The sequence below is a fragment of the Haplochromis burtoni genome, unplaced genomic scaffold, assembly GCF_018398535.1.
Source record: "Haplochromis burtoni strain Fernald_Lab_line unplaced genomic scaffold, NCSU_Asbu1 Contig_60, whole genome shotgun sequence".
NCBI lineage: Eukaryota > Metazoa > Chordata > Actinopteri > Cichliformes > Cichlidae > Haplochromis > Haplochromis burtoni.
In genome coordinates, this window is record NW_024582421.1 from 177,046 (window position 1) to 204,154 (window position 27,109).

The window sequence follows — 27,109 nt, forward strand, 5'->3', positions numbered from 1 at the left end:
CATGGGGGTCTTCTGAATCGCTCTTTGTCTGGTCCCTCACCCAGGACCAGTTTGTCATGGGAGACCCTACCAGGGGGCAAAAGCCCCCAGACAACATAGCCCCTGGGATCCCTGGGACACACAAACCCCTCCACCACGATAAGGTAGCGATTCAAGGAGGAGAAAATATCTTTATTATTAATTTTTTTTTTGGTTTTTATTCAATTTCACCAATTGTGAATAGCGGTTCTAAGGACTGGACATTGTAGATCAAGGATTCAATTTTACATCGTGGGCCACATACAGGCCAGTAAAACTAAAACTGGAGAAAAAGTTCTGGTAGTTCAAAATATAAAGTTTTCGTTAATTTACAGAAATCTACAGAATTGTCCAGTGAGCTGATTTGGATTCTTTACCAGGCCAGTTCTTGTCTCTGGGCGTTATGTTTGACACTCCTATTGTAGATAGGAGTGTCTGGATAATATGATTTTGATTGCAATTTATCTGTATTGTAGTGGTGAAATTCACTTGGGAGTTCTCTCTCTTCCGTTTTATTTTCATGATTTAAGCCAGGTGCTCATGACCTTACACTGGCTTAACCACTTTAACACCGAATGTAGTACATTTGAATGTACTTCGTGACTGTTTTATGAGGTATGAATCTTGTATGCTTTGGTACGGTGTGTAAATTATGGGTCTAAGCTTGGGTTAGCAAATGGGAGCCCTTATGAAAAAGAGAATTTTTTATGGGCAAGGTCAGCAAATATTTTACAAAGCCACACAGAAAGTTTTCAACATAATGTACATCGAGACATGACCATTCCACATTATGACTATTGTGTTGATTTAATGTGCACTTCTTTTTTTCACAGTGTTAAAAGTTCTTGTTTATCCAGCAAGCAGGCAAGCAGGAGTGTGACATTACAGTTCGGTACAGATATTTTTGGAAAGGATATAATTTTCATCATTTGTGGCTCAGTTTGGCACTGCAATACATTTGGAAAACCAAGATCAAAATGCAGCTGAAGTGCTGACTTTCAGCAAAGATTTCACAAAGTAATGGATTAACAACTGTGGAATTACAGCCATTCGGAGTATGTTTTGAGTTGTCCATCTGTAAAACGAAGTGTCTTGCAGTGAACACTGATGCATTTGAGTGAAGCTTAGCAGAAAATACAGCTCTGGATAGGACAGTTTTTATTTTCCCTTCTCTTCTTCTGTTTACTGTATTTAGCTCTTGGATTATATACAGATAAGGATAATTCCCCCCTTGAAATTTAAATTTTTTGTCAAAAACCTCTCAAATGCTTTTTAACACAGATAGGGATTTTCACTACAGAAAAAACAAAAACTACCAGGGTAAATATTCTTAGCTCCCTGAAAAAGTATTCTTTTTTTATTGAGTCATACCACCAACTATGCAATACTCGGAACTTGTAAAATCAAGTTAAAACTGAGGGTTATATTCCAATTTAAACACAGTATAAAAACTTCATTGAGGGTTTGAGCCGTCACAAGCATCATTTCAAAAACTAAAGAAATCACTTTAGACTTAAGGAAAAGAATTGCTGATGTTCACAAAGTGTCAAGAACTGGAGTGAGAACTAACATCAAGAAATTCAAAGAGAGCCACACAGCTCAGAACAAGCCTGGCAGAGATAGAAAGGGAAAGATTTCAAAGACTCTGGAAAGAAAACTAGTCAGAGATGTTTCTACAGACCCCAGAACAACTGCAGAGATGCGTGAATGACTTTCCCAAGTCGAGATTGTCCTCTCAAAGAAGACGATCACTAGAACCCTGCACAGGAATGGACTGTGAGGTTGTAGACCAAGAAAAACTTCTGCAGAAGAGACACCTTCAAGCCAGACTTTAGCACGCCAACCTCAGAACGATTATGCATACTGGAGGTACACCCTTTGGTGAGACGAGACTAAACTAGAGCACTTTGGCCACAGAGGTGCTGCTTATGTTTCGAGAAATGCGTGAGAGGCGTACAACCCAAAGAACGCCACCCCCACATTGAAACACAGTGGTGGGGGTATTATGCTGTGGGGATGCTTCAGTCTGGAATTTCAGATCTCATCAAGGTGGAAGATACCTCATGCAGTCAACAGCAAAACTGGGTTTGGCAGTCACTTTTTCTTCCTGCACAACTCAGAACATGCGTTGCTCCTGGTGAAGAACTACCCGCAGAAAATCAAAGTGAATGTTACTGACTGGCCTGCACAAAACCTGACTTGAATACCACAGAAAATCTGTGGGATTAGTTTAAGACCAAGATCTGGAAGACCATCTATTTTATTTCTGTGTGCAAAGTAAAAGAATCTAAGCATCCAAATTCAAACAAGGTTGTTTAGAAAGGCTGGGTTAAAAATTCCTTGCTCTGTTTAAAAGCACTTTGGAAATACTTTTTAAAAAATGAAATTTTAATAGAGGGGCTAATAAATCTGTCCTCATTTGCACACCGACCTCTTAATGTGTGTTGATTCTTCTCTTGGCTGGCTGTACTGAAGGGTTTTTTCTTTGCTACAGAAGATCCTGCAATCAGCCACCACTGTCATCTTCCATTGGGCATCGAGGCCTTGTGATGTTGCTGTGCTTATCAGTGCATTCAATTCAATACAGCGTAATTTTATTTATATAATACATGCATTATATAATGCATGTATTGTATTGTATAATAACATTAACACACACCAAATACATTATATATACTGCATACCTTATGAAACACCAGGAAGGAAGAAAGTCTGCATATTGAACTTTTTCTAGGCATCTCTGAACCAGTAATACAGACAAATAATATTCATACCAGCCAAGCTTTTTCAAAAATACAGCTTGTGCTGACATGGCAAGATAAACTTCGAATCACTTGCCCATCAGCAAAAGGAAAGGCATCTGGAGAGGCTGAGGAAATACCATAAACATTATCACTCCTGGAAAGGTTTTTGCTCATCTCTGCTCTTTTATGGTGTAGAATTAAAGCTTTACTGTAGACATAAAGAGTTCCTCCTGCTCACCTGTCCTTACTCAGAGCGCTCTGTTTGGAAGGGCTGCCTGCTCGTCCTCTGACTCCTGAGGGAAAGGCCTCCAGTACTACCACTTGTGGCTTCTCAAGGAAGCACCAGCCGTTGTGGACTCCAACATGAAGCCTCCTTTCCTGAATGACAACTGTCCTTATTGCACCATCTGATCCTGGTTGTATCTAAGAATCGGTGAAGAAAAAAGTAAACATATATTATACTTATAATCAATAAATATTAGTATTTTATTTTTTACATTATATTTTATGTCTTTGTAACAGTGTTAGGGACTTTGTTTCTTAGTTGAAATTGATTTATAACATGAAAGTTTCCATCAGCAGCCTTGTTTACTTATCCTATTAACCAATAATTTGCTAGCTCTATTAGTATTGTAATTAAGTATTTTATCATTAACAAAAATATGTGAAAGACATCATTCAAATAATAGTGTATACTATTCTTATTTTTTCAGTTATGTAGTTTCCTTTTGTTTAACAAACAAGTGCTGGCAGAAATGGCTTTGCCACCCTGTATCAGCTGCAGTTAATGCGCAGCTGACTGACAGCTGTTCAGTGACTGACTGTAAACTCTGTTACCCCGAAGTGCAACGCGACGCTGAACCTGCCTCTCCTCCCACTCTTTCCCATTTTTTCTTTCCAGTTCAATCTTTTCTCTCTCTCTCCATCACATCTGCTACTCCCACTCTCCCTTTTTTCCCTTCTCTTTTCGTTGTCATTTTCTCTTTCTGTCCCCCTCGCTGCTTAAAGCCTTCTCCATATCCACCCACACCTTCTCAATCAAATTAGCATATCAATTCAGCTTTGGGTTTTTTCTTTTAAAACAGCAACAGCAGAAACAGGAGCAGGAGTAACAGCCCAGCCCGCTTGGATAACTGTACGGCCCACATACATCACCGCTCGCTGCTGTTCTTCTCCTCGTGTTACATCTCTGCGCCTGCTGACTCCATCTCTGTCTCTGTCTTCATGTTTACTATCTACGCTCCTCTTGTTATCGTTGCTCATTCGCTCACTTACATTATCCAATATGTGCACAGCTCTATACCATATTTTTCTTTTGGTGATGGGGATGGAAGATTAAAGCTCTTTTGATAACCTCAAGTGACTCCTTTATTTCTCACTATCCTCTAACAAAAGAAACAAACAAAACACTATCCGCTTATTACAAGTGCTCTATTTTGTGATGAGAGAAAGCCTTGCTGTTACACATATACGGGCAACTAAAAAGCACATAAGATGCAGGTAAAAATGAATTAATGTGCCGAGTTTTCATGATGAATAATCAGCTTGTGGACCTAGCGTCTACAGTACGTTTTAATAAGATTTCTTTTGTATTATTTTAAGATTTGGTGGCTCACTAAGGCAACACTGCACGTATAGTCTGTTTTCAACCGACTCAGCTCTTGCATAACTGTCCTCCAGCTGGATCACTTAGGCTAAGGCTCTAATCAATTACTGTTTGCTGTTTTTGAGTGCCAAGACTAAGATGTACTCACACAGAGGAGTCAACATCACATGGAAGTCAATCTCGTGCACCATGCATGCACAGTGACAAGCAAAACAATTAATAATTACCAAACAAAATTATGGAAGACTAAATTGCTGTATACAGTGGTGCAAGTGAAAGAAAAAAAAAACCACAGTAAACTACATTTGCCTCATTTCTAACAAAGAAGTCCTGATTAAATAAACACTAGTTACCTTGTCCTGAAGTGTTTCTCTTTGTTTGTTTTTTGGAAAGCACAGTGCAGCAATGGCTAGAACTATCACCTCACGACAAGAGAGCTCTGGGTTTAAACCTGTTGGTTTAGAATTCACCATTCACATCTGTTCCAGTTCATCCTTCACCTCCTAGTATTGCCTGGTCTCACTCTTATGTTGCTGTCACCTGGAACTGCTACATCTATCATAATTTCTCTCTTATTCTTATTGTCAAGCTGTGTATGGTTGCTAAGCCAGCACTGCACCTGCTTATTACTTTCGAACCTGAAGTCCCACAAGAAGTTAGCTCAGCCATTTTCAAACACTTTTGAGTCTTGGGGACTTTTAAGCCATTTTTGGCACATATGTTCCTGTATGGTATTTCAGCCACATGCATGTGCATCCTAAACCCTGATATTAGGTGAGCGGCTCCGACATCTCTTGAAAACCTGAAACGTGGATCCTATCTATGGTAGACTCTTGCATCTATGGATCTGGGACAAGAAGCTTTGTTGTAGTCAGTCCAGCCAATCTGTATCTTGTTCTTTGACCTTTTGATGTTGTTTAAAATGCTGTTTTGACCCATGCTTGTTTGTAGATTTGTGTGTCTACTCAGCACAGACGCTATGTTGCTTGCAAGGAGCATCTGGGTTGCAAAGAAGTATGTTACAGATTGATCAATAGAAGTATTTTGTTACCTTATTCAGAAAGTTTGAGTGGATTGGGCCAGATTTTGATTTTATCCAGCTCTTTGTGTCTGAGACCAATGGTTGGATGTGTGCATCGTGATGTTGACTGATTCTTGTTCTGGGAAGCTGCTGTAGGCTGAAATCCACCAGCCACTTGGCATTGGTATTGCGCAAGGGTCTTTCTCCCATATGGGTAAACTGCACAGTCATAGTCAAAATTTCAACCATTCATTTTGACTTCTACTGTATTTATTGTATATAGTATAGCTAAAGTTACTGTGTGGTTATATCGTCTTGGGAACAGAAGTATCCTTCTGTCTCAGTACAGCTTACCATTACAATTTTCTACTATAAACACTGAATTGTCTTTACATTACCCTATCTAACAAAATCATGCATTTGGCTTTCCTGGCAATTGTCAGCACAAGTGTGACAGGATATCTGTAAATAATTGCTTTCTGTGACATCCAGATTATAATTATGATTGTCTTTTCCTACACAGTCTGTCTGCTCTCGCCTCTTTTCTTCACGGAAACCAGTGGCGGGGAAGATGACAGCGAAATGGCTTTGTCTTTTGTTGGACAGGTCTACCATGAAGTGTTTCAGAGAGAAAATAAAAGACAGACAGAGAGAAAGTTGTTTATAAGAGAACATCAGTTAAAGTGCTGCTTTCTGTTCTCCCTATCCATCTCCTCACACCCCTCCTCCAAGTTTCTCTTTCATTTCATTGTTCTTTTTCCTCACACCATCAGTTTCTCTCTCTCTCTCTCTCTCTCTCTCTCCCCCTACCTATCTTGCTCGCTATCCTCTTTCTTCTCCCTCTTGCCTCCGTCTGCTGCCGTCACAGATTTCTTCCTCCCTCGTCTGAAATATGAATATTTTAAAGCTAAGAAGCTTAAAGGGAACAATGAAATGGCCCCCAAGTTAAATTATACTCCATTTCCAGAGTCACAGAAGAGGGACTTTTCTGAGTGATGAGCACACCGGTGCTATGTGGGTGTTTCTTTCTCTTTTTCACACACATATATAAGCTTGTTGTCTCCTACTTTAGTGTCATATTTGATATTCCCCCTCCCCAGAGCTTGCTTTTACATTGCTGAACCAGACAAGTGCACTGTAACCAATCAGCACGGTCCCTTCAGCTGTCATAATGTACACTCGACATCTGTGTTTAAAAAAAGTGGAATTCATTTCTGATAACATGCCTAAATGCTGTTTTGTGTTTGTTGGATAAAGAGAAAGGGGGGAGGCAGAACAAGACTAATTTGCATGCTTTTGGATGCAGTTTGTTTTAGAGCTTTGTTAACAGCACAAACAAAAGCAGTGTGTTGTAAGGGAATGGTTGTAGTTGTATTTTTGTTGTCTTCTAATTAGACAAGTCACCCTAATGTGGGAGTTGTAAGTGGAAACTAAGCATTCTGCTTATCCATCCATTTTGCATTGGAAAAACACAAAGGGTTGAAAATGCACTAGTGCCAGTGCACCACTATTATCTGTGATGGTTGGTCTCATGGCTGTTAGTCAGAAGTCCATCAAGAGTAAGCCAAAAGTGACTTGATACCAATAAAGCCTTTAGGGCTCAACAGAAATATTTTTTAAACTGCAAAACTCGCATTTCTAATGTGTCTGCAGTCTTGAGGAAAAATAATCATATTGCCTTGAAATCTGGGTTGGGGATAAAGCCCTCAGCAGAAAGTCAAAGATAACTCTGGTGGAAAACACATCTTATCTTGGAAAGAAAACCACGTCAGAAAACAAAGACCATATATTTCTATGCACTGTAGTGAACAATAATGGCTGACAAGGGTTTGTAGTCCGCATGAGTGTGTACTTGACACATTTTTGCCTTTCTTATTTTCCAGAGTGTTTTTTTTTATCATTATTTCCCTCTCTCATCTGTATCTGAATCCAAAATAAAATGGAAGAAAAAGCCTCTGAAGTGAAGAAGTGGAAGATTATGAGTATTAACACCTGGAAACAGCATTAACATTGTCACATATTAACAACAAAGATTTTCTTAGATTCAATTTAACGGCCCAACTCCAGGGTGAGGCAAAGGAGACACAGGGGTGAGGATGAAATATTAGTAAGCAAAACTGATTTAGTTGGAGACATTGTAATTTGAATAAAATGGAGGTGCTGAAAAAGAAAGTCCTTTAGAACAAATTTAGAAATAATAGCAGTCAAAAAAGAAATGGAAAGCAGGAAGCAGCTGCTTTATTGTTCAATTTTAAGGGAAATGAGCGTAGATTTTCAGAGAAGCCTAAATTAGTTTCTGAAGGTTATTTCTTTGTGCTTAAAAGGCAGGAGCAAGCTCTCCTCGGTGGCTAACACTAAGACATATGAAACCCAATATAGAAAATGGGTCTGATCCCAGTAATAATGGGATAGAAACTTTGTTAAAGGTCGTGACAGTTGTCCTGAACCCTCTTGACTGCTGCCAGTATAGCAATACTGGGTAACATCCAAGTCAAAAGACAAAAAAACCCTTTGAACAAAGACAGAGGTTATAGTATTTGAGGGCTGGGGTCCTGCATAGCTTCTTTTTCTAATGGCTTCTATAAAAAACGCAAGCTTTTGACTTTTATGGTCAAAAGTTATCACTCACCCATCTAAATTACTGAATTCAGGTGTTCCACTCATTTCCACAATCACAGGTGTATCAAATCAAGCACCTAGGCATGCTGATTGCTTCCAAAAACATTTGTGGAATTCCAGGGTGGTACCGCAATAGGATGCCACATGTGCATGAAGTCCGGTCAACAGTCAACTGTTAGTGGTGTTATAACAAAGTGGAAGTGATTGGGAATAACAGCAACTCAGCCATGAAATGGCTATATAAAATCACAAAACTGAGTCACTGAATGCTGAGGTGCATAATGCGCAGATTTTGCCAACTTTCTGCAGAGTCAGTCACTACAGATCTTCAAATTTCATGTGGCTCCACATTAGCTCAAGAACAGCACACAGAAAGTTTTGTGGAATGGGTTTTCATGGCCAAGCAGCTGCATGTAAGTGCAATCCAAGCTGCATCCAAGCCTTTTGTGCCACCAGTAGTGTAAAAGCACGCCATCACTGGATTCTAGAGTAGTTGAGATGTGTTTTCTGGAGTGACGAGTCACGCTTCTCCGCCTTGCTGATGGATGAGTCTGGGTTTGGCAGTTGCCAGGGGAAGGGTACTTGTCTGAATGTACAGGGTGGGCCATTTATATGGATACACCGTAATAACATGGGAATGGTTGGTAATATTAAAGTCTTGTTTGTGGGACATTAGTATATGTGAGGAGGCAAACTCCTCAAGATGGGTGGTGACCATGGTGGCCATTTAGAAGTCGGCCATCTTGGATACAACTTTTGTTTTTTCAATAGGAAGAGGGCCATGTGACACATCAAACTTATTGGTAATGTCACAAGAAAAACAATGGTGTGAAATGGTCTTTTTCCTGGCACTTTCCTGGGCTGAACTTTAATAATAAAACCATTAAATATAATCATCGTCTCACTTAGAGGCAAATGCCTTCATTTTCATGTGACTGAAATGATGCTGAAACCAAGCACACCAGTGTTTTTCTTGTGACATTACCAATAAGTTTGATTTGTCACATGGCCCTCTTCCTATTGAAAAAACAAAAGTTGTATCCAAGATGGCCGACTTCTAAATGGCCACCATGGTCACCACCCATCTTGAGGAGTTTGCCCCCTCACATATACTAATGTGCCACAAACCGGACTTTAATATCACCAACGATTCCCATTTTATTACGGTGTATCCATATAAATGGCCCACCCTGTATTGTGCCAATTGCAAAGTTTGGTGGAGTGGGGATTATGACGTGAGGTTGTTTTTTAAAAGTCGGGCTCGGGCCTTAAGTTCCAGTGTAAGAAATGCTGAATGTTTCAGCATACCAAGACATAATGGATAATTTTATCCTTCCAACTTTGTGGTAACAGTTTGGGGATGGCCCCTTTTTTATTTATCATGACTGTACAAAAGTGCAGAAAGCAAGGTCCATAAAGACAGAGAGCGAGTGTGGTGTGGAAGAAGTTGACTGGCCTGCACAGAGTCCTGACCTCAACCTGATGTAACACCTTTATGATGAATTAGCGCAGAGACTGCAACTTTTGTGTTCAACATCAGTGTCTGACCTCACAAATGTGCTTCTGAAAGAATGGTCAAAAAATCCCATTAACCACCCTTAACCTTGTGGAAAGCCTTCCTAGAATAACTGAAGCCATCATTATGGAACGCCAGGACTGCCATAATGAATTAATTAAATACACCATTAAATAATTAATTAAATGTGGCAATAATTAATTAAATGTGGCAATAATTAATTAATTAAATGTGGCAATAATTAATTAAAATGTGAAATACATAAATAATTAATTAATTACATATGTCACAACTATTTATTTAATTAATTAATTCCAATTGTAATTAATTATTGCCACATTTAATTAATTAATTATTGACACATTTAATTAATTATTTATGTATTTCACATTTTAATTAATTATTGACACATTTAATTAATTATTGACACATTTAATTAATTATTTAATGGTGTATTTAATTAATTCATTATGGCAGTCCTGGCGTTCCATACATCATAGCCCAACATCATGTCAAACTTCATGGATTAACAATGGGATGTCACTCAAGTTTGTGTGAAATACGTGTGAAAGCATATAGCAAAGCAAAGTGATTACTTTCAGCAACATAGTGCATTAAACTTTAAACTGACTGAAAACCACATCAATACAAGTCAGTTATGCAAACTATATTAAGATGAAGCCTAATAGACATTCCTGACATGAGTCTGAAATCTACTACCAAACAAACCTAAAGGTAAAAGTATTCAAGTTCACATTACTTATTATCCAACCGTGTTATATCACTCAAAACCGGCTGTCATTACAGAGGTGCACAGTGATAATCATTTGAAGCTAACAGCACACATTCTGTGACAGTCTTTGGAAGCCATCATTAGTTATGACAGTGAAAGTGTCAGAAAGAGCTATGTAAAGAGCGAAAATGAAACCTGGAGAGAAGCAGATGGCACTTTCTCAGCTCCACACACCTGGCCAGTAACTGTAGGATGTGGGTGTGAATGTTCAGTGTAGAAAGTTACACAAATTATGATGCCAGTAATGAGTGGAGGAAGTTTCAGACACTGTTCATCCATTTGACAAGCAACTCTGGTATAGTTTACTAACACTTTAAGGCTGGGGGCAATAACATTCCCTATTGGAGCTACCTGCTGTAGTGACCTCTTGTGAATAAGAGTGCAGCTGAAAGTTACTTCTTCTATGCTGTATTTACATATTTTGATCAGGTTTCTCACTCGTACATTGATATTTATGCAAATGCTCAAAAATCCAAACAACAGTACAGATGAGCAGCCTAGTGTGCAGTGTACTTTTAGCTTAAAAAAATAATGCCACAATGCCATTCACTCAGCTTGTTATCATCAGCAGCATTGCCAAAACCAACGTCTCCAACACCTCTATTTTCTATTAATATGAAGTTAATGTTAATTGTGCAACTAGTAATGAGTGAACAAGAATGTGGTTTCAGAAAGTCTTTTTCCTGGCACTTTCCTGGGCTGAACTTTAATAATAAAACCATTAAATATAATCATCGTCTCACTTAGAGGCAAATGCCTTCATTTTCATGTGACTGAGGTGCCAAAGCAGAGGCCAGCTGAAATATATAACTGGGAAAATATTTTTAATGACTATCACTCAAACACTAATTACATCTTTTCTTACTTATCTTGACAATACAATTAATAATAGTCCTCCTCATTCCCAATCATCCACTTTATCTTACACTGACTATCTGAAGGAAATGCAGCTGCTTGTTTGTGTGTTAGTGAAAAACAAAAACAAATGGGAACTTAAAGTATGGGGAGGTTTAATTACTCAGTTTACTCAACTGAAAGTGTAGCAAATAGGCAAAACCTAAACTGAATGATTATTTGGGGGGACCAGCCAACGCATTCTCATCCCAAAATGTGAAATACTGACTTTTAGCTCAGATGCTATCAGCATCACAATGGTATGCACAAGGTTACTGCTAGGAGGCGGTGAACTAATCCACTTTGCACAAAAAATTCAGAGAAATTATTTGGGTGTTGGAATGATTTCTGGTGGAATAGAGGTGTATACATACAAGAAGCCACTCAAACATGTTCAGGCGTTCAGAAAGTCAATAACATTTGGTGACTTCAGAGAACTGCAAGTGAAGTAACAGCTGGCGATGCGAAATTAAACTTTTCAAAATGTTGCGACCAATCAAAGTGACTACTACTCTGACCGAAGGATACCATTCATTGACATGACCGAATGGTGAACACATTAGAGGGCTATATAGGCAACCAGAGCCTGGAAAGTCCACTACCGGCCAGCCATCAGCAATTGTTGCATGCGTACTCACTTCCTATGTGAACACCCCTTATGTTTGCCAGAAGCCAGTTTGGTCCTTATTCCATTTGGGGCTTTGTTTTAGTCACTTTATCTTGTTTTTAAGGTTTGGGCAAAGGGACAATATTGTAGTTTGGGTTAACAAATAGCTTTTCAATAAATGTGCTCTGCACATCGAAAAATTATACTTTACATCTAACTCCTAACGCATTCATACTTGACCCATTTCAGTACTGCAATGAAACTTTTGCATCATGCCTGTACAAAAGGATAACTCCCAGAACTTTGATAAAATGGGAGAATTTAAAAACCTGTCAAAAGTGCAGGAACGACCATCATTTGCCTTTCAGACTATAGTATTATAATTTTTTTTTAACAGTTTTATAATAATGACAATTGTATTTATAAAACAGATTTCATTACACGAAACTCAATCAGCTTAACACAGAAAATGAAGAAACATTAAAAACTGTGTAGGTTTACAGTGCCTTAAGGTAGCAAAAACAGCAAAACACAACAAAAGAACAAAACTTATTAACTGTAGGTATTAATGTTTCTGTAATGGTTACTCTACGATTACATGCTTCAGAAAAGATGTGTGTTGTTTTGTTTTTTAACTGAGGACAGACGACCACAAATATAAGAAATGCGTGTTGGGTTCTAGCAAAAAGGAGACTTGGAATATTTTCAATCAAGTAAAGTATAATGCAATTAACTGATTTTTATTTGTATATAACAGCTCTGTCCAGAAACTAGGAGCACTTTTTATAAAATGTAACTTGGTACCAATTTAGATAAAATATAAAAGGTAATTAATGGTCTATGTTTCATTATTACTACAACTTTAAATTTCCATTAAAGAAAAGTTTAAGAAAAATATATTACATGACAAATACTGTAATTAGCAGGTTTCAGATTGGCCAAGAATATTGCGACTGTTTGTTATTTGATATTTTCCTCCATCTATGTATATATTCCTCATGAATACAGAAAAATGGTTCTTTACTGGTTTCAGGACAAAATAATTAAAAGCAAAACCACCTTATAGCTTTTGCAAATTTTTTTCCCTGATGCTTCTGAGGTTTTTTTTCTGCAAGGCACCATTAAAAGCTGTCAGCTATTAATCAGTAAGTTTTCATGTCAGTACTTTGTGAAATCGATGTGTAGGCTGTTGTAACAGGTAATAATAACTCTACAGATGGCAACTGTCATCTCAAGGGGCGTGTGTGAGTGTGTGAAAGAGAAATGGCAAGAGAGTGTGAGAGAAAAAAAGCAGTAGAAATTATGTCCCACAAGAGTTTTGTATAAGCCAATTACCAAGTCAGTTATACAACTCCAGCATATTTCTCTTACCTTTGAAAACCGGCAAACAAAGGGAAACACTTCTGAGCTTTTATGATCATACACTTCTCACATAGCCAGGGAGAAGATGCGAGCTGGTAATTTACCTTTTTTTTTCATGTTTTAACCTGTTTGATCTGTGCAATCAGGGCACACACCTACAATAGAAACCTTTGTTTTGTTTTTTGAAAGAGTCATGTAATATAGGCAGATCAAGCTTCACACACCTTTAAGTCAAATGCATCTATGACCTGTGTTCATTTTCACCCATATCAAGACAGTGAGTGAGTGAGTGAGTGAGTGAGTGAGTGAGTGAGTGAGTGAGCGAGTGAGTGAGTATGTGCTCCTACCCACGCAGTGGATGTTAGCTCCCCCATATTGAGGGTGAGTCATTCGTGGCAAGAAACAGTAGCAGCATCATTAGCATGCTGCTCTCATCCTCCCACTCCCCTACTCCTTAACAAATTTTAACTGGCACAGAGCTTCCACCGATAAATCACTGTTGCCCGACCGCTGAAACACTTCCATAATTCACCAACCAAAAATATTGAGTCAAACACACACTCATACTGCTCCCTTTCCGTTCCCCTCCCCATTTCATTCCATTTGTCCCTAAGCGTAGCGTAACACTTTCAACCACAGCACATGGAGTTCTACACCATCATGATCACATTATGTTGTCTCACAGTTGGTCCGACTTGGAAGGAACCCCTTAATGCTGAGTCCAACTATGAGCACCAACAGCACAAAAATATGTGATATCATATCATAACTTTAAAGGATAAGGTTGTTTCTCACTGACAACACACACCAGGAAGAAAAAGTCCATTTCATGTTATTTTTTTAACCCTAATCTCTCTGTAGTACTCAGATCCAAGCCTAATTATTTATGTTGTAGACAACTGTTTTTTTGTTTTTTAATGAGTCACAATTCAGAATTTTCTTTGAAATTTGTTAGGGACAATTTTAACCTCAGTATTAACAGTACCAAAGGATCATCTGTGTAACTGTGTGTTCAATATATGTGCTTAAGTAGTGTCGCACCACAGAGCTTCATTTTACAAAATTAAAAACGAGGATTTGGCTACTCATGTAACACAGAAGAATTAATACATTGTGAGTTTTGGCATTTTTAGTTGATTTGGTAACAAACACAAAAAGGAAATTTGTTTTGGTTATGAAATGTCTGTGTGTTATTTGTCTGTGATTTACAGCTCATATAAGGCCCTTTTAACACCACTTAGATCCCAGTCACACAGGCCTAAAAAGACTGGTGGGTCACATGGCAACTGCTCGGTAAAAACGAATATTCCCTAAACATTTGAGTAATTGCTGAGACTGCTGCCCATTACTCTCATTAATTCCTAAGCCCCAGTCACACAGCCTTAGAGACCAGTCAGTGACTCCATGGTAACCATCCATCACTAGGGAAAAATGTGTATTCCGCAATCAGGTTGCGAGTTGTTGCAGACGGTTGCTGGCTCTTGCTAGATAAAAAAACAAACAAAAAAACAAAGACTCAGGTAGAGGTATGTGGTGCTGCAACGAAAACCCTCATATGTCTTGATGCATTCTCAATCATCCAGGCAAGTAAAATTTCCAAAGGTTGATTCTGTTCATCTGGACGTAGCGTTTTCAGTGGGAGAAACGTTTTGTCACTCATCCAAGTGACTTCTTCAGTGTCAGCTGACTGCAGGTTTCTTATATCCTATAAAACAGTACATTTGCATAATGACTGAAATCGGCACACTGAAGGAACAATGGACCTCCCAGCCCATTGTTCATTCAGTGCCGATTGTGTCCCTTTGAGCAATATGGCTCATTTGAAACAGTAAAACTTAGTATTGTTGACAGCCCAAAATGTGATGTCCCCATATGTGGACAGCAGGTCTTTGGAGGTTAAAGTAAAAGTTGTGCCTTTTGGAAAATGTTGCTTTAATGGGTAAGACAAGTTGCACTTTGACATTTATACATACATATATATACACATTCCTGGTTTGTGTCGCACTTTGTCTGGTTTCAGTACAGCTCAGGAGATAGTCAGTGAGCGTTTGCAGACAAGCTGGCATCTTCTATACACAATACAGACAACCATATCTGTAGTGAGGATGTGTTTGTTCTCTTTGCTACCAGTCACATCCAGCAACCACTCACCAGCCAGTCAGAGAATATACATTTTTGCCTAGCCACCAGGGGGTCACCAGCCAGTCTGTAGGCCTGTGTAACTGAGGCTTAAGGTGATGAGCAATAATGAGACACAAGGGCTAAATGATATTTAGGCAGCTGTATCAAAATGGATCTGAACCATCAGGTTACTTCTATACTTCCTAAAATGTAAGGCGATTTCTAGAATTAAAAAAATATAAGGTTGCTAAAAAACAAAACAAAACAAAAAAACTTAATTTTACATAATCGCCGTTTTAATAAAAATAAAAAATGTTTCTTCAGCATTACAGTCAGGAAACAGCCAGCATGAGGTGAGTGAAATGATAATCCCTATTGAAATGATAAACAGCAGTAGCAACTCTTCCTGCAACAACAGCTCTGCAGCGACAGTGCATAAAGCAGGCTTAGTGGAATATCATCGATAAATGACATTTGATTCTCGTGTTCCAATTTCTGAATAGTTTATCTTACAGTGTCACAGTCAGCGGTTTTGACACATATCTGACTCACACTGGTCAACTATCCTTAAGTGGCATCTGTGCTCACTAAAATGGATTTTCTGGAATTTACATAGTCCCATTTACAGTCCTCACTGGAGGCTTGGCAGCATGTAATCAATAAATGACCACAGAATGTAACACTTTAATTTCTCTATCTGGACTCAGTTTATTTTACATTTCCATACTGGCTATTCAAATTCTATAAAACTAATACTTAAAAAATTTAAATGCAATACATTGTTTTGTAAAAAATACATATATATATTTATAATGATTTTCCTTGCATGTTTACAGACCTTTTAAATGCAGGTGAAAGAGTGAAATCAGTGTTTTTGCAGAACTTTTGTTTTTCAGGAGAGCTTTATTGTATTGTATGGTATTGAATGTCATCTGAAACAGTGTTCAAAGACACTCAGAGGGATTTTAAAATAATTCATGACAGAGAGAAAAGAATCAGTTGAAAATCAATTAAATAATAATTTCTCGATGATGTTTAAAGTTTATCTCTTTCCTGATTCAACAGCTGGGCATTTCTTGTCTTGTCTGACTTACAGTGTCTATAATCAGTTGCAGTCTATCTCCTCTAATGATTGGATCGTCAATCACTACGAAGACCTGGATCCCATGAATATTTTATGCTCACCAACTGCATTAAACCCTGTTCTTTTGCACTGCATCAGTTACATGGGTTTCCTTGGAGAACAATGTGCAAGAACGCTGCTTTTGTTCAGAAATGTTCAAACAAAAAATGCTTCTTTTTTTCTTTTTCTTTTTTTTCTTTTAAATACTACCGCGTCCACAGGGGCAGTCCTACTTTGAGTGAATTTTCTTCTTTTAGGACAAATGAAAACTTCCCCGAGCTTTGTTGCCACAGTCTTTCTCCATTCATTAAATCAGCCTAAGGCGTTTTGTTCTGCTTGCGGCGCGGCATTGGTCCTCCCCTGCTCTTCTCCTCCTCTTCATCATCTTCTGTTCTATCTGCTCTTTTGATCACAAGCTAAAATGTTACATACATTCTGACAGGATCTCAGGCCCTTTCAACAAGCGCAATAGGTTTTATTGAAGATATAGGTGAGCGGGTGCTACAGGTCACTGGAGGTGTAAGCCTTTGGCTTTGGGGAATGTAGACAAATTCAAGCATCTCTGAAAAGTAGTGTTAATTTTTTCTCTCTCCCTTTTTCTTTTTAAACAGGGGGTCAGAGTGTGTTTGAAGAGGTCCAAGACTGCAATTTAAATTAATCTTGTGCTCATTAAACTGTTATATAAAAGTAAAGTAGCTACACTAGTCCACATAAAAAAGCACATCAACTAGGGCACAGGCTGTATAATATATGGGAAAGTGGACTGTAGAAAGAAGCAACACTGGGATAGTTTATTGAGCTAAAAATAGCAATACTTATGGGGAGATTAAGTGAAGATGATATGTTAGACAAGCAGCCAGTATAAGGATTTTGTCTCATGCTGTACTGTACATTCATCTGCTTCCCCATTCCTTTTCATTTTTGCTATTCCATTCCTGCCTCAGTATCATTTAAGCACGCTAGCATGGAGTCACACACATTCACTCTCTCACACACACACAGACACAACGGTAAAACCGAGTTGGCGTGTGAGGTGTCAGCATCACTTCAGAGACAGCTTGATGACAATCCAGCTGGAGTCACACTTTAAAGGTCACACACAGATCACACACACACCCTTTCTCTTTGTCTGTCTGTCTTTCTCTCTCTGTCTCTCTGTCACACACACACACATGCGGACACGTTTTAATTAAAAGCTGCAATCAAGCTGACTTCTGCATGTATTAACACCTCTTGCAGACGTGAGAATGTCGTCATATTGCTGAAGTTATAAAAGTCTGGAACATTTAACTCATCTACGCAACATAGGCTGGTTATGAGGACCTGCAAAGAACATCTCACCAAGGAGGGAAAAAAAGTGTGAACGCCAATATGAGAAAATTAGTCATGCTAGCATGACACTTTGCTCACAGAGAAAAAGTTGTAGTCTACTTTCCCATATTTACACTTAGGTACGGAAATAAAATATTCAGAAATAATTTCAAACTGTATGCATGCAACAAAAACTGGATTGAAATACAAGAAATATCCTTGGAAACGAGAAAGGGGACAAAACATAAAAAGGACAGAGCTGCCTGTAAATGCTTAATGATTGAAGTGCCAAAGGGAATAGGCCTGTTTGGAAAAGAAAAAAAAACTGGGTTAGTCTTTTTTTTTTCAGTTTTTACTGAAATATGTTTCATTAATGCAAAAGTAGTGGAGACAAAATCCTAACTGACTGTTTGATTGTACAGATCAATCAATAATGTTCTAAAGGGAGGTTTAGGGCTGCATGACCTGCATATACAAGTGTATGTAAAACCTTGTGAAATTACAGGTCCTTAGCTCCACTAGCATTCTCTTCAATCTTCCATCATCACAAGCTGACTGTTGTGCTGGCAGTAGGTTTTGTACCTTGATACCTTTGGTCGAGTTTACAACAAGACTACTGAGGATAAGAACCACCATCCAACTATAAGTCAGCCAAAAAAATAAATGAATAAATAAAATATTTATTCTTCTGTGGATCTTTTGCATTATTGAGATTCTACACAGTTCTATCCAAAAGGAATACAACTTCTATGTAAAAAATTAGACCAATATTTATACTCGCTGTCAACTCTGTGCTGGTATATAACAACTATAAACCACCTTTTTATGGTATGAAAAATAAGCATCTAGTTTTCACTCAAAATGAGAAAAACACTTGCCATATTTTTTGTCATTACTGAATTACAGTGTCCTGCTATGAATGCACCAGACCAGAACCTAAAGGAGCATTATCATTAACAATGCGTAACATAGCAACGATTTGTCACAATCGTCGGTATTTTACACGATGGGATGAGAGCGTGTTGTGAAATTTAAATGCTTCACTGTTCTTCCTATGCTGCTGTTAAGTGGCCATGTCTGTATGTCTGAACCTTTTTCCACCGGTTGTTTATAAAAAAAAATTGCTTGTGTTGGCTTGTTCTTGTCACAGTACACGCATGCGTAAAAACCACAATGAGTTTGGACCTTTGTTTTCACGCTGTTATACAGATGTTGGTCCCCAGTGTCAGAACAGAAATTGAGCAAAATGTCTTTTAAATTATGCTGTCCCATTGTTTCTGGAGTAATCTACACGGGGACCTGAACTTGTCGTAACACATTACTGTGGGATGATTTACAAAAAGTTTATGTTGTTCCCTTTTTCAGTGAGATTGCTCTTGAATTTTTACTTTTTTATGACATATTACTGCATATGATATGGATGCTGTGTTTATTTATTTGTGCTGTGTGAGAGTTGCATTTGTGCGATTTCTTTTGCTAATAATCTGCTGTCCTCTTGGCCAGGTAATTTATGAAAACAGATTTTTTTGATCTTAGTTAGGCTATTAAATGGAATGAATAAGATACTGATTATTTAACATTAACATTATAATGCAACTGTGGATTAAAAGTACAACGTCCCTGCACTGGAAAAAGTCAGCAAATGTTTTGGGCCATTTCTAATCAGATTTGATTGATAAGTACTGTTATTTTCATTTGGTTTTTTTATTTTGGTTTAAAATTCAGTTTAATTTATTTCAGTTTTCAGATTAGTTTTGTTTTGATTTTAGTTTTAATTTTGGCTATTAATGGCATTTGTCAGCTTTTAAGATTTAGAAAGTCAATAACCGTACAAGAAATACAATAGACCAAACACTTTTCCTGTTTCTGTCCACAGGTTTTACCAACACTGAGTTTTTCAGTTCTGCTGACTACCCTAACATTGTTCTATACATGCAGTTTTACACACAACTGAATTCTTAAAAAAGAAGATAAACACCCATAGTGTTTTCAAGATGGCTATGATTGACAAGATCTGCCTTCTTGAAGAATTTTGGTTATTCCATCACAGACACACTTACAACAGCTCCTACTATTTGCTCCACTTAATCAAATCTACTCTCCTTTAGTCCCCTGTGTTTGAGTTTGGGGATTAAACCCAGCAGTATCAAAGAGCAGGCAGAGAGAGATATGGAGTGACAGTGTTGTCATATCAATTCCCATCCTTACTGGAGACACATCTCACTTAGGCTGAAGTGAACAGATAGGGCCTGTGCGAAGCCATTGTACATATAATTGCTAGTCCAAAGCTGCACCTGTCAAATACGGTTAACCATCTGGGTTTCCACAGACAAGAAAAAAAGAAAAGAGGATAGATAAGCTCCATTTAGTTTGGGAGGTGATGTGGCTTAAATTGCAGTGGCAGCTGTAAAAGGGCTCTGGCTCGCACACTAAAGAAACGGAAAGTGAGATAAAGGAAAGTAGGCCGGAGAAAATAATCTTGGCAGAGGTATGTCAAGGCCATCCTGGTCATCTTTAATTTGAGGAGATTGGTGAATGGCCACCTCACAAGAATGAAATCAGGACTGTACGTATGCATCGTACATGTATCTTCATAAAAGGGAACCGTAAGGCAATTTGCTTTTCCCAAGTAAGCACCACATATACTGTACATTTAAGGGAAATAGGATGTAAGATGAGGAAAAGACATGCTTTATGAGTGTATATAGTTCAAAATGAAACTTTGCCAGTATATTTTTTATCAATGGAATATCGTTTTTGACTGCAGTAGCAATTTAAATGCTTCCAACTGCAGAGCTCCGCATGAGAATATGGACTTTAAAGAAGATGAGACACAGATCTGTGTATTTTATGAAAAACAGTCATCTAACCTTCCCTGATGTGTCATCTGCAAAAACTATCAAGACTGTGTGTGTGTTATGAAAGCTTGGCCTTACTGTGTTCTGGCAGTCAGCATTGATCAGCTGCAGCAGCTGGCTCTCGAACTTCTCCAGGGACGGCTGAAGGGAGATGGTAAGTCTGTTCAGGGTGAAGGGCAGCGTTTTGAGCGTCTGAGGCTTCAGCAGAGCATCTCCTGATGACAGCGTGAACATAACATCAACTGACACACACGCCTCAATATTTACACGATTTTCCTCAGTCATATTTAGAGTGCTTTCCTAGACTAAATTGATTTCTTCCCTGCTCTGTTAAATGTGTTTTCCGCTCAGAAAATGTCTGTTCCATTTGGACTACTGTGGAGGAGAAAACACCATCTAGTGTAATACATGCAAGCTACAAGTTCTGAAATACATTTCAGTACAGTTTGTTCATGACCCATTTGTAAAATTAATTTTCCATCATCCCCAGAAAATGGCATCGGAGAAGTTCAAGAAACATGAAAGACTGATTTCAAATGAAAATGCACAGCTTAAAAAAGCAGAATCACTGTGTGTATACTCCGTGTTTAATATATAAAAGTGAATGATATGTGCAACAAGCTTATTCTGGATTTTTTTCAGTTTTATGAAAGATTTATTAAAATTCTCTTCACATAAAGTAAGGACAAAACATTATGTGCAATCCTGGCAGATCAGCCAATCTCAGTGCCGCATCAGCTGATGACTCTGTTGACACCTTTCTAAAATCCAAATCAGGATATCTGCAAGCTGCTTTACGATCCACCTCCACCCTAGCTTCTGTATTCATGCTTTATTGCACCTAATCCACATCTGTTGTTCTTGATACATTCTCTGTTCTGTGCCTGCTGATGTGTTATCCGCACCTTTAGGCTCTCACGTGTGCATGTGGAAACTGAAGAAGGTCCCATAACAGAACCAAGTAAACTACAACTACAAACTGCAGATAGAAATATGGGCCTATATGTGCTAATTGTCTTTGTAGTCCAGTTTAATTTGCAGTAGTTTCTGAAGCATCACATAAGCTACCTTACAGCCATCAAGGAAAAAGAATTTCATAACATTTGGAAAGTTCAGTGTCTCCTGATGTCAGCTGAGAATTACAGCTGTCAAGATTGATGAGCTGAAAAAGACAGTCTGAAAATTCCAGCTTTCATCGAAATTGATTCCGACCAAAGCGTCTGACAGGAAAGAGCGACAATCAGCGAGTGAGTCAGTTGGTCAGTTGTGCAGCTGCAGCTCAGAATTTCGAGCCAGCTGTCCACTAATCAAAAGTTCTATCAGCTCCTTCAGTCCGCATGCCAATTTGTCCTTGAGCAAGATATTTAACCCCATAAAATTGCTGTACTGAATTATTTCTTCTTACATTTAAAAACAATATGTAACATTTAAAGGATCTACATTATACACTGCAGTTATGGTCAGAGGTTTACATACACTAATCCTGGGCATGAATGACATTTGTATTTGAGGCCTTGAATGATTTCTTTGAACTGTCTGTTTAAGGCACGATATGCTAAAGGAAACTTAACCAAATATTAGAGGAGTCTATATAAGTATTTGAGTCTGTATGTATAATTTTAACCCTGTGTGCATTATAGAAAATACAAAATATATTCAAACTCATGCAACCATTTTTTGTTTTTCATTAAATTCATTCATGCTGTACAATTATTATATCGTGGGAAAATAAATTTTTAAGAGCACAAAATGATCATGATATTCATGTCCATGATGAGTATGAAAATGTCTGACCACAACTGCACAAACAGGACTTAAAACACATCATATAGAACAAACTGAGGACTTAAAAGTATGAAAGTGGTTAATATGTACTTATCAGCAAGTAATATAACACACTTCCAAGCAAGGGAATTTTTCAGTAGCTCAGCAGTCAGGAAAATAGTGACTGCCAGGACAGCAACAGAAAGGTTTCTGTCCTGGTTTGACATATTAAAAAGAGCTCAAAGACATGCTGCTATATCTCGCCCCCCTACATGGTCTAAGACAATTGAATCTAAGCTGGCTAACATCTTAACAGACAGATTTTGGCTGCTTGTGGAAGATGGATAGCCGTCATTTTCTGAGATATTGAGAATTTTCAAATCACATAGAAATATATGCGGCATCTAACACACTATCCCTGGTATACATCAACACAATGTTCCTTCAGCCCTGTATTGCATGTCTGTAACTGACTTGAAATAAGAGGTCATAATTAAGCTAGTTACAGATACACACACACATTATATATATATATACATATATATACATATACATACATATATATACATATACATACATATATATATATACATACATATATATATACATACATATATATATATACATAATATAACATACTATATATATGATATAGTATAATTGAACATACATACATATATATATATATATATATATATATATACTATATACTATATATATATACTATATATATAATACATATATATATACTATATTTTAGATATATATATATATATATATATAGTATAGATAGTATAGATAGATAGATAGTATATAGTATATACCTTGTATTATATATATATATATAGATATATAATAATATATAATATATATAATATATAATATATATATATTATATATATATATGATATATATATATAATATATATGATATATTTTGTATATATATTATATATATAGTGAAAGGATATGATACATAGAACACATATATATATATATATAATAGCATATAATAAATACATAATACATATATATAATAATAACACATATATACATACATACATAATACATAATATACTATACATACATACATATATACATACATACTATACATAATATATATATACATAATACATATATACATATAATATATATACATATATATATATATATATACATATAATATATATTATATATAACATATATATATATATACTATATATATATATTATATACTATATATATATATACACGCCTATATATACTATATATGGCAATATATAATAATATTAGTCAGCTATTAGTTATAATATTTATATATATATCTATATATAATATTATATATATATAATATATTATATTATATATATATATTATAATATATATATATATATACTATATGATTGTTGATTTATCATATTCCCTTCTTTGTCATAGGCGTATCCATGAGCTGGATCAGGAATTTCAGTCCTTTTTTAGTACATCTATTTCTTTAATGCGTTGTGGAAAGCTTTCTAATCCCAGTCACTGGAATATTTAAACCAGAGAAAGACTGAAATGCTTCTGTCAGAAAAACCAGACAAAAACAGTTTCCTTTTGGATACTTGGCATTAATTGAACCCGAACTGAATGAACAAAGCACTGCAGCAAACAGACGATGTAAGAAAGTCTGAATCCACAATCACCCCTTTCAGACACAACAAAGAGTAAATAGCCAGTGTGATTGTAATCTCTTCAAGAGTAATGCAGCCACTGAGCATTTCATTGCAGCCTTTGTCTCAGGAGCGCAGAGTTGGACTGTTCTGAATGCAGTGTGAATATCAAGCCAGTGGCTGTGGTCTTAAAAGGCAGCTTAGGTCTCTGCTGCTCACAGCCCCAGAACATGAAGAGGATTAGCCTGCTACCATACCTCCCACTGACTCCCAATGATTATAGCTCTGCACTGTCAGACTTCATTACATTCCCCCTTAGAAACTCACTTTCTAAGTACTGCAGACATTTCAACTTCTGATGGAACTAAGTTTGTAAAAAAGGGAATAACTATGATGAATGTCCCGTATGTTATTGTGACAGCTTGAAGGAGAAAAGTGAGAAGCGGTTGATCTATATAATATAAGATCAGACATGACATGTTAAATGATTTTGACTGAGCAGTGTCATATTACTCAGGTGACATCACTCCAACTCTAAACTCACTGGGGTGTTGAAAGGGGACAAAATGTGCAACAAGTACACACAATCTGTAGTACACATGAGTGCAGGTACACCCAATAAAATTCTCAATCTGTCACAATACTTTACTAACTGGTAAGTAGCTGCACAATTATGCTCTTTAGGCTCACTTTTGCCCCTTTTACTTTCCACTGAACTAAGGTGTTGAGGCCTCAGTCCCCCAGGCCTAACCCCCCGATCTTGCTGCAGTTGCTAGGTGAAATCGGTCACAAAGAGGGTGCTACAACAAAAACCTCATGATTGCTTTGGATACTAGAAAATTGCAGCAGCCACTCATTTACATGGAAGAGGCCAACTTGTTTGTAAACTACTGCAAAAGTTGAAAAGGTTGACTGAAAAAAAAGAATGTTTGCTGTAACTTCCCACTAAAGCTAACATGTTTCAAAAGGTGCAACATTTTTTTTGAAGGTTAACGGTCTCTGTTTTTTGTTTGTGTAACACTTTTCACTACTGTTCTGCAACTATTTAGCAAGTGTTTGCAGACAAGCTGGAATCCTTCTTTAAGAATGTGAGTGACCACAGCAATTTGCTAGTGAGCAAAGCAATTGCAAGGAGTTTTCCATGAAGCATCATATTCTTCTGTGCAACCAACTTCACCTAGCAACACCAAGCAACCTGCAGCAACCACTCGCCAGCCAAATGAGGATTACGCATTTTTCTCTTGTGACCAGTTACCAGATGGTCCTAAACACTCTCTAGGCTTGTGGTGTGTTTGGGGCTTTATCCTTCTCTCTGAAATTTTATAAGGTCTTGTACTTCATAAGTGAACTGACGCTTTAAGATGGGCAAAGGCACACCACATTAACAGCCAACCTTGTGGGGGGGGGGGGGGGTGTCTGTAGAAGCATATATTGAATAAATGAGTAAAAGGCAAAAGTAGGCTGATTAGTCAAGACAATGACTAACAAGTAACTTCTCCTGCTCACAGGCCTCATGACAGTCATTAGGATTTAATGTGTTTAAAATAATCTTAATGAGAGTAACAATCCAGCCACATAAGCTGAAGGCAAACAATTTAAATTCACCCAGCTGTAAAAACCAAAACTCAGACTTACAGATATTCAATTCATTAGGGAGCTTTCGTCTTACGCTGATCTCAAAACATATCAATATTTTTCTAAAGTAGTTCACACAATGAATATTCATACGTATTTTAACTGACATGCTGCTTTGTACTCTTGCAGGCTGACATATTAACACAAACTCTGACGAGGAGTGCATAACTAAGTACACGTGAGTACTCCTCGCCATGTACTAGATGCGCCTGCTCCCAGTCATTCAAAACATGTATCTCACATCGATAAAAAAGAAAGCTTAGATGCTGTCCCTACTTGTGAAAACTGTCGTTTCCACAACACACTGCTTTCCTCCCGAGGTCCTTACATGCACATAAACTTATGTCATAAAGTTTATTGAACTCAAATAGGCACAGAATCAACTTTCTTCAGTTTTGGTACATTGTGTGGTTGAATTTAGAACAGCTCTAGGCTTCATTTCTTTTGGTTGCATGAAGGTATGTCACAGCATGTAGCAGTCAAAGTTGGGTGAGTGACAATTATTGTGTGGTGGTGCAAGCAAAGGAAAAGAATGGGTTTCAGGGCGCAGCATGTCCTATTTAAAAGGGCCTTAAGATCCTAAAATTTCTCAGTGATGTAAAGTTTACCTGTCGGGGAAGCTACTAGTCCAGGAATGTTCTCTTCCCCGGATACAAGGACATTCTCTGGAAAGAGGTGCAGGACAGAATCCAGTGCAGGATGTTTTTTCAGGACACAGGCCAAATGTGCTCCTTCAATAATTTTCAACATATTATGATCTGCAAAAGGAGACATACAGCAAATTTACGTTGAATGTTCTGCACGCATTTCATGACAAATAGGCAAACTCTTCTTCTGAATCCAAATGAGAAAGATATGCTGTTTTACCCTGTCATTATCCTCAAGTTCCCCAGAAAAATGTTATCCATCTCCTTGGCACGATGCAATCTAATATTTCTCCAGAAGCAGGGATTCACCTGACACCCAACACACATAGACGCTTTCATTTTTCAATATTCCATTTTTGCTGTTCGTGACTTATGTGCAATGTTCCATTACATTCCAAGCATCATTTTCCAGGGCTGAAACTGAAATGACAACAATTCAACTTGGAAAACACGCTCGTCCAGAGAGGCACTGCAGCGTAGATGAGACACAAGGTATGAGCAATAAAGCAGACATCGTCATCATTCAAGGAGGTCGCCCAATGACAAGCAACAACCCACAACTCCTGCCATCAACACAAAGCACAGATCATTTGGAAGGTGAGTCAAGTGGAGTTTGATGCGCTGCGTATGTTGGTTTCCTTCAAGCCTGGCAAAGCATTGCAATCTTTCTCTCTGACAGGGTTAATGACTGCACCTTCAACAGCATCAGTAACAATCAATACATGATGCTCCATTCACTTCAGTAGCTTGTTTCAAGACAATGGCATTAAGGAACCTAAAGGTAACACATAAGCAGTAGAATATGCATATTTTTGAAAG

At 37.6% G+C, this 27,109-nt stretch overlaps 1 protein-coding gene across 3 annotated transcripts in view; it reads right to left on the reverse strand.

Annotated features, from left to right (window-relative positions):
• The window catches only part of nphp4 (nephronophthisis 4), a gene marked incomplete in the record, with an annotated part of 192,717 nt that overhangs the window by 130,177 nt on the left and 35,431 nt on the right, over nucleotides 1-27,109 (reverse strand). For all 3 annotated transcript variants that reach the window (XM_042221036.1, XM_042221035.1, XM_042221037.1), the window contains 3 exon segments: nucleotides 3,001-3,185; nucleotides 20,672-20,808; nucleotides 26,252-26,401. In XM_042221036.1, the coding sequence (XP_042076970.1) occupies nucleotides 3,001-3,185; nucleotides 20,672-20,808; nucleotides 26,252-26,401 (472 nt within the window).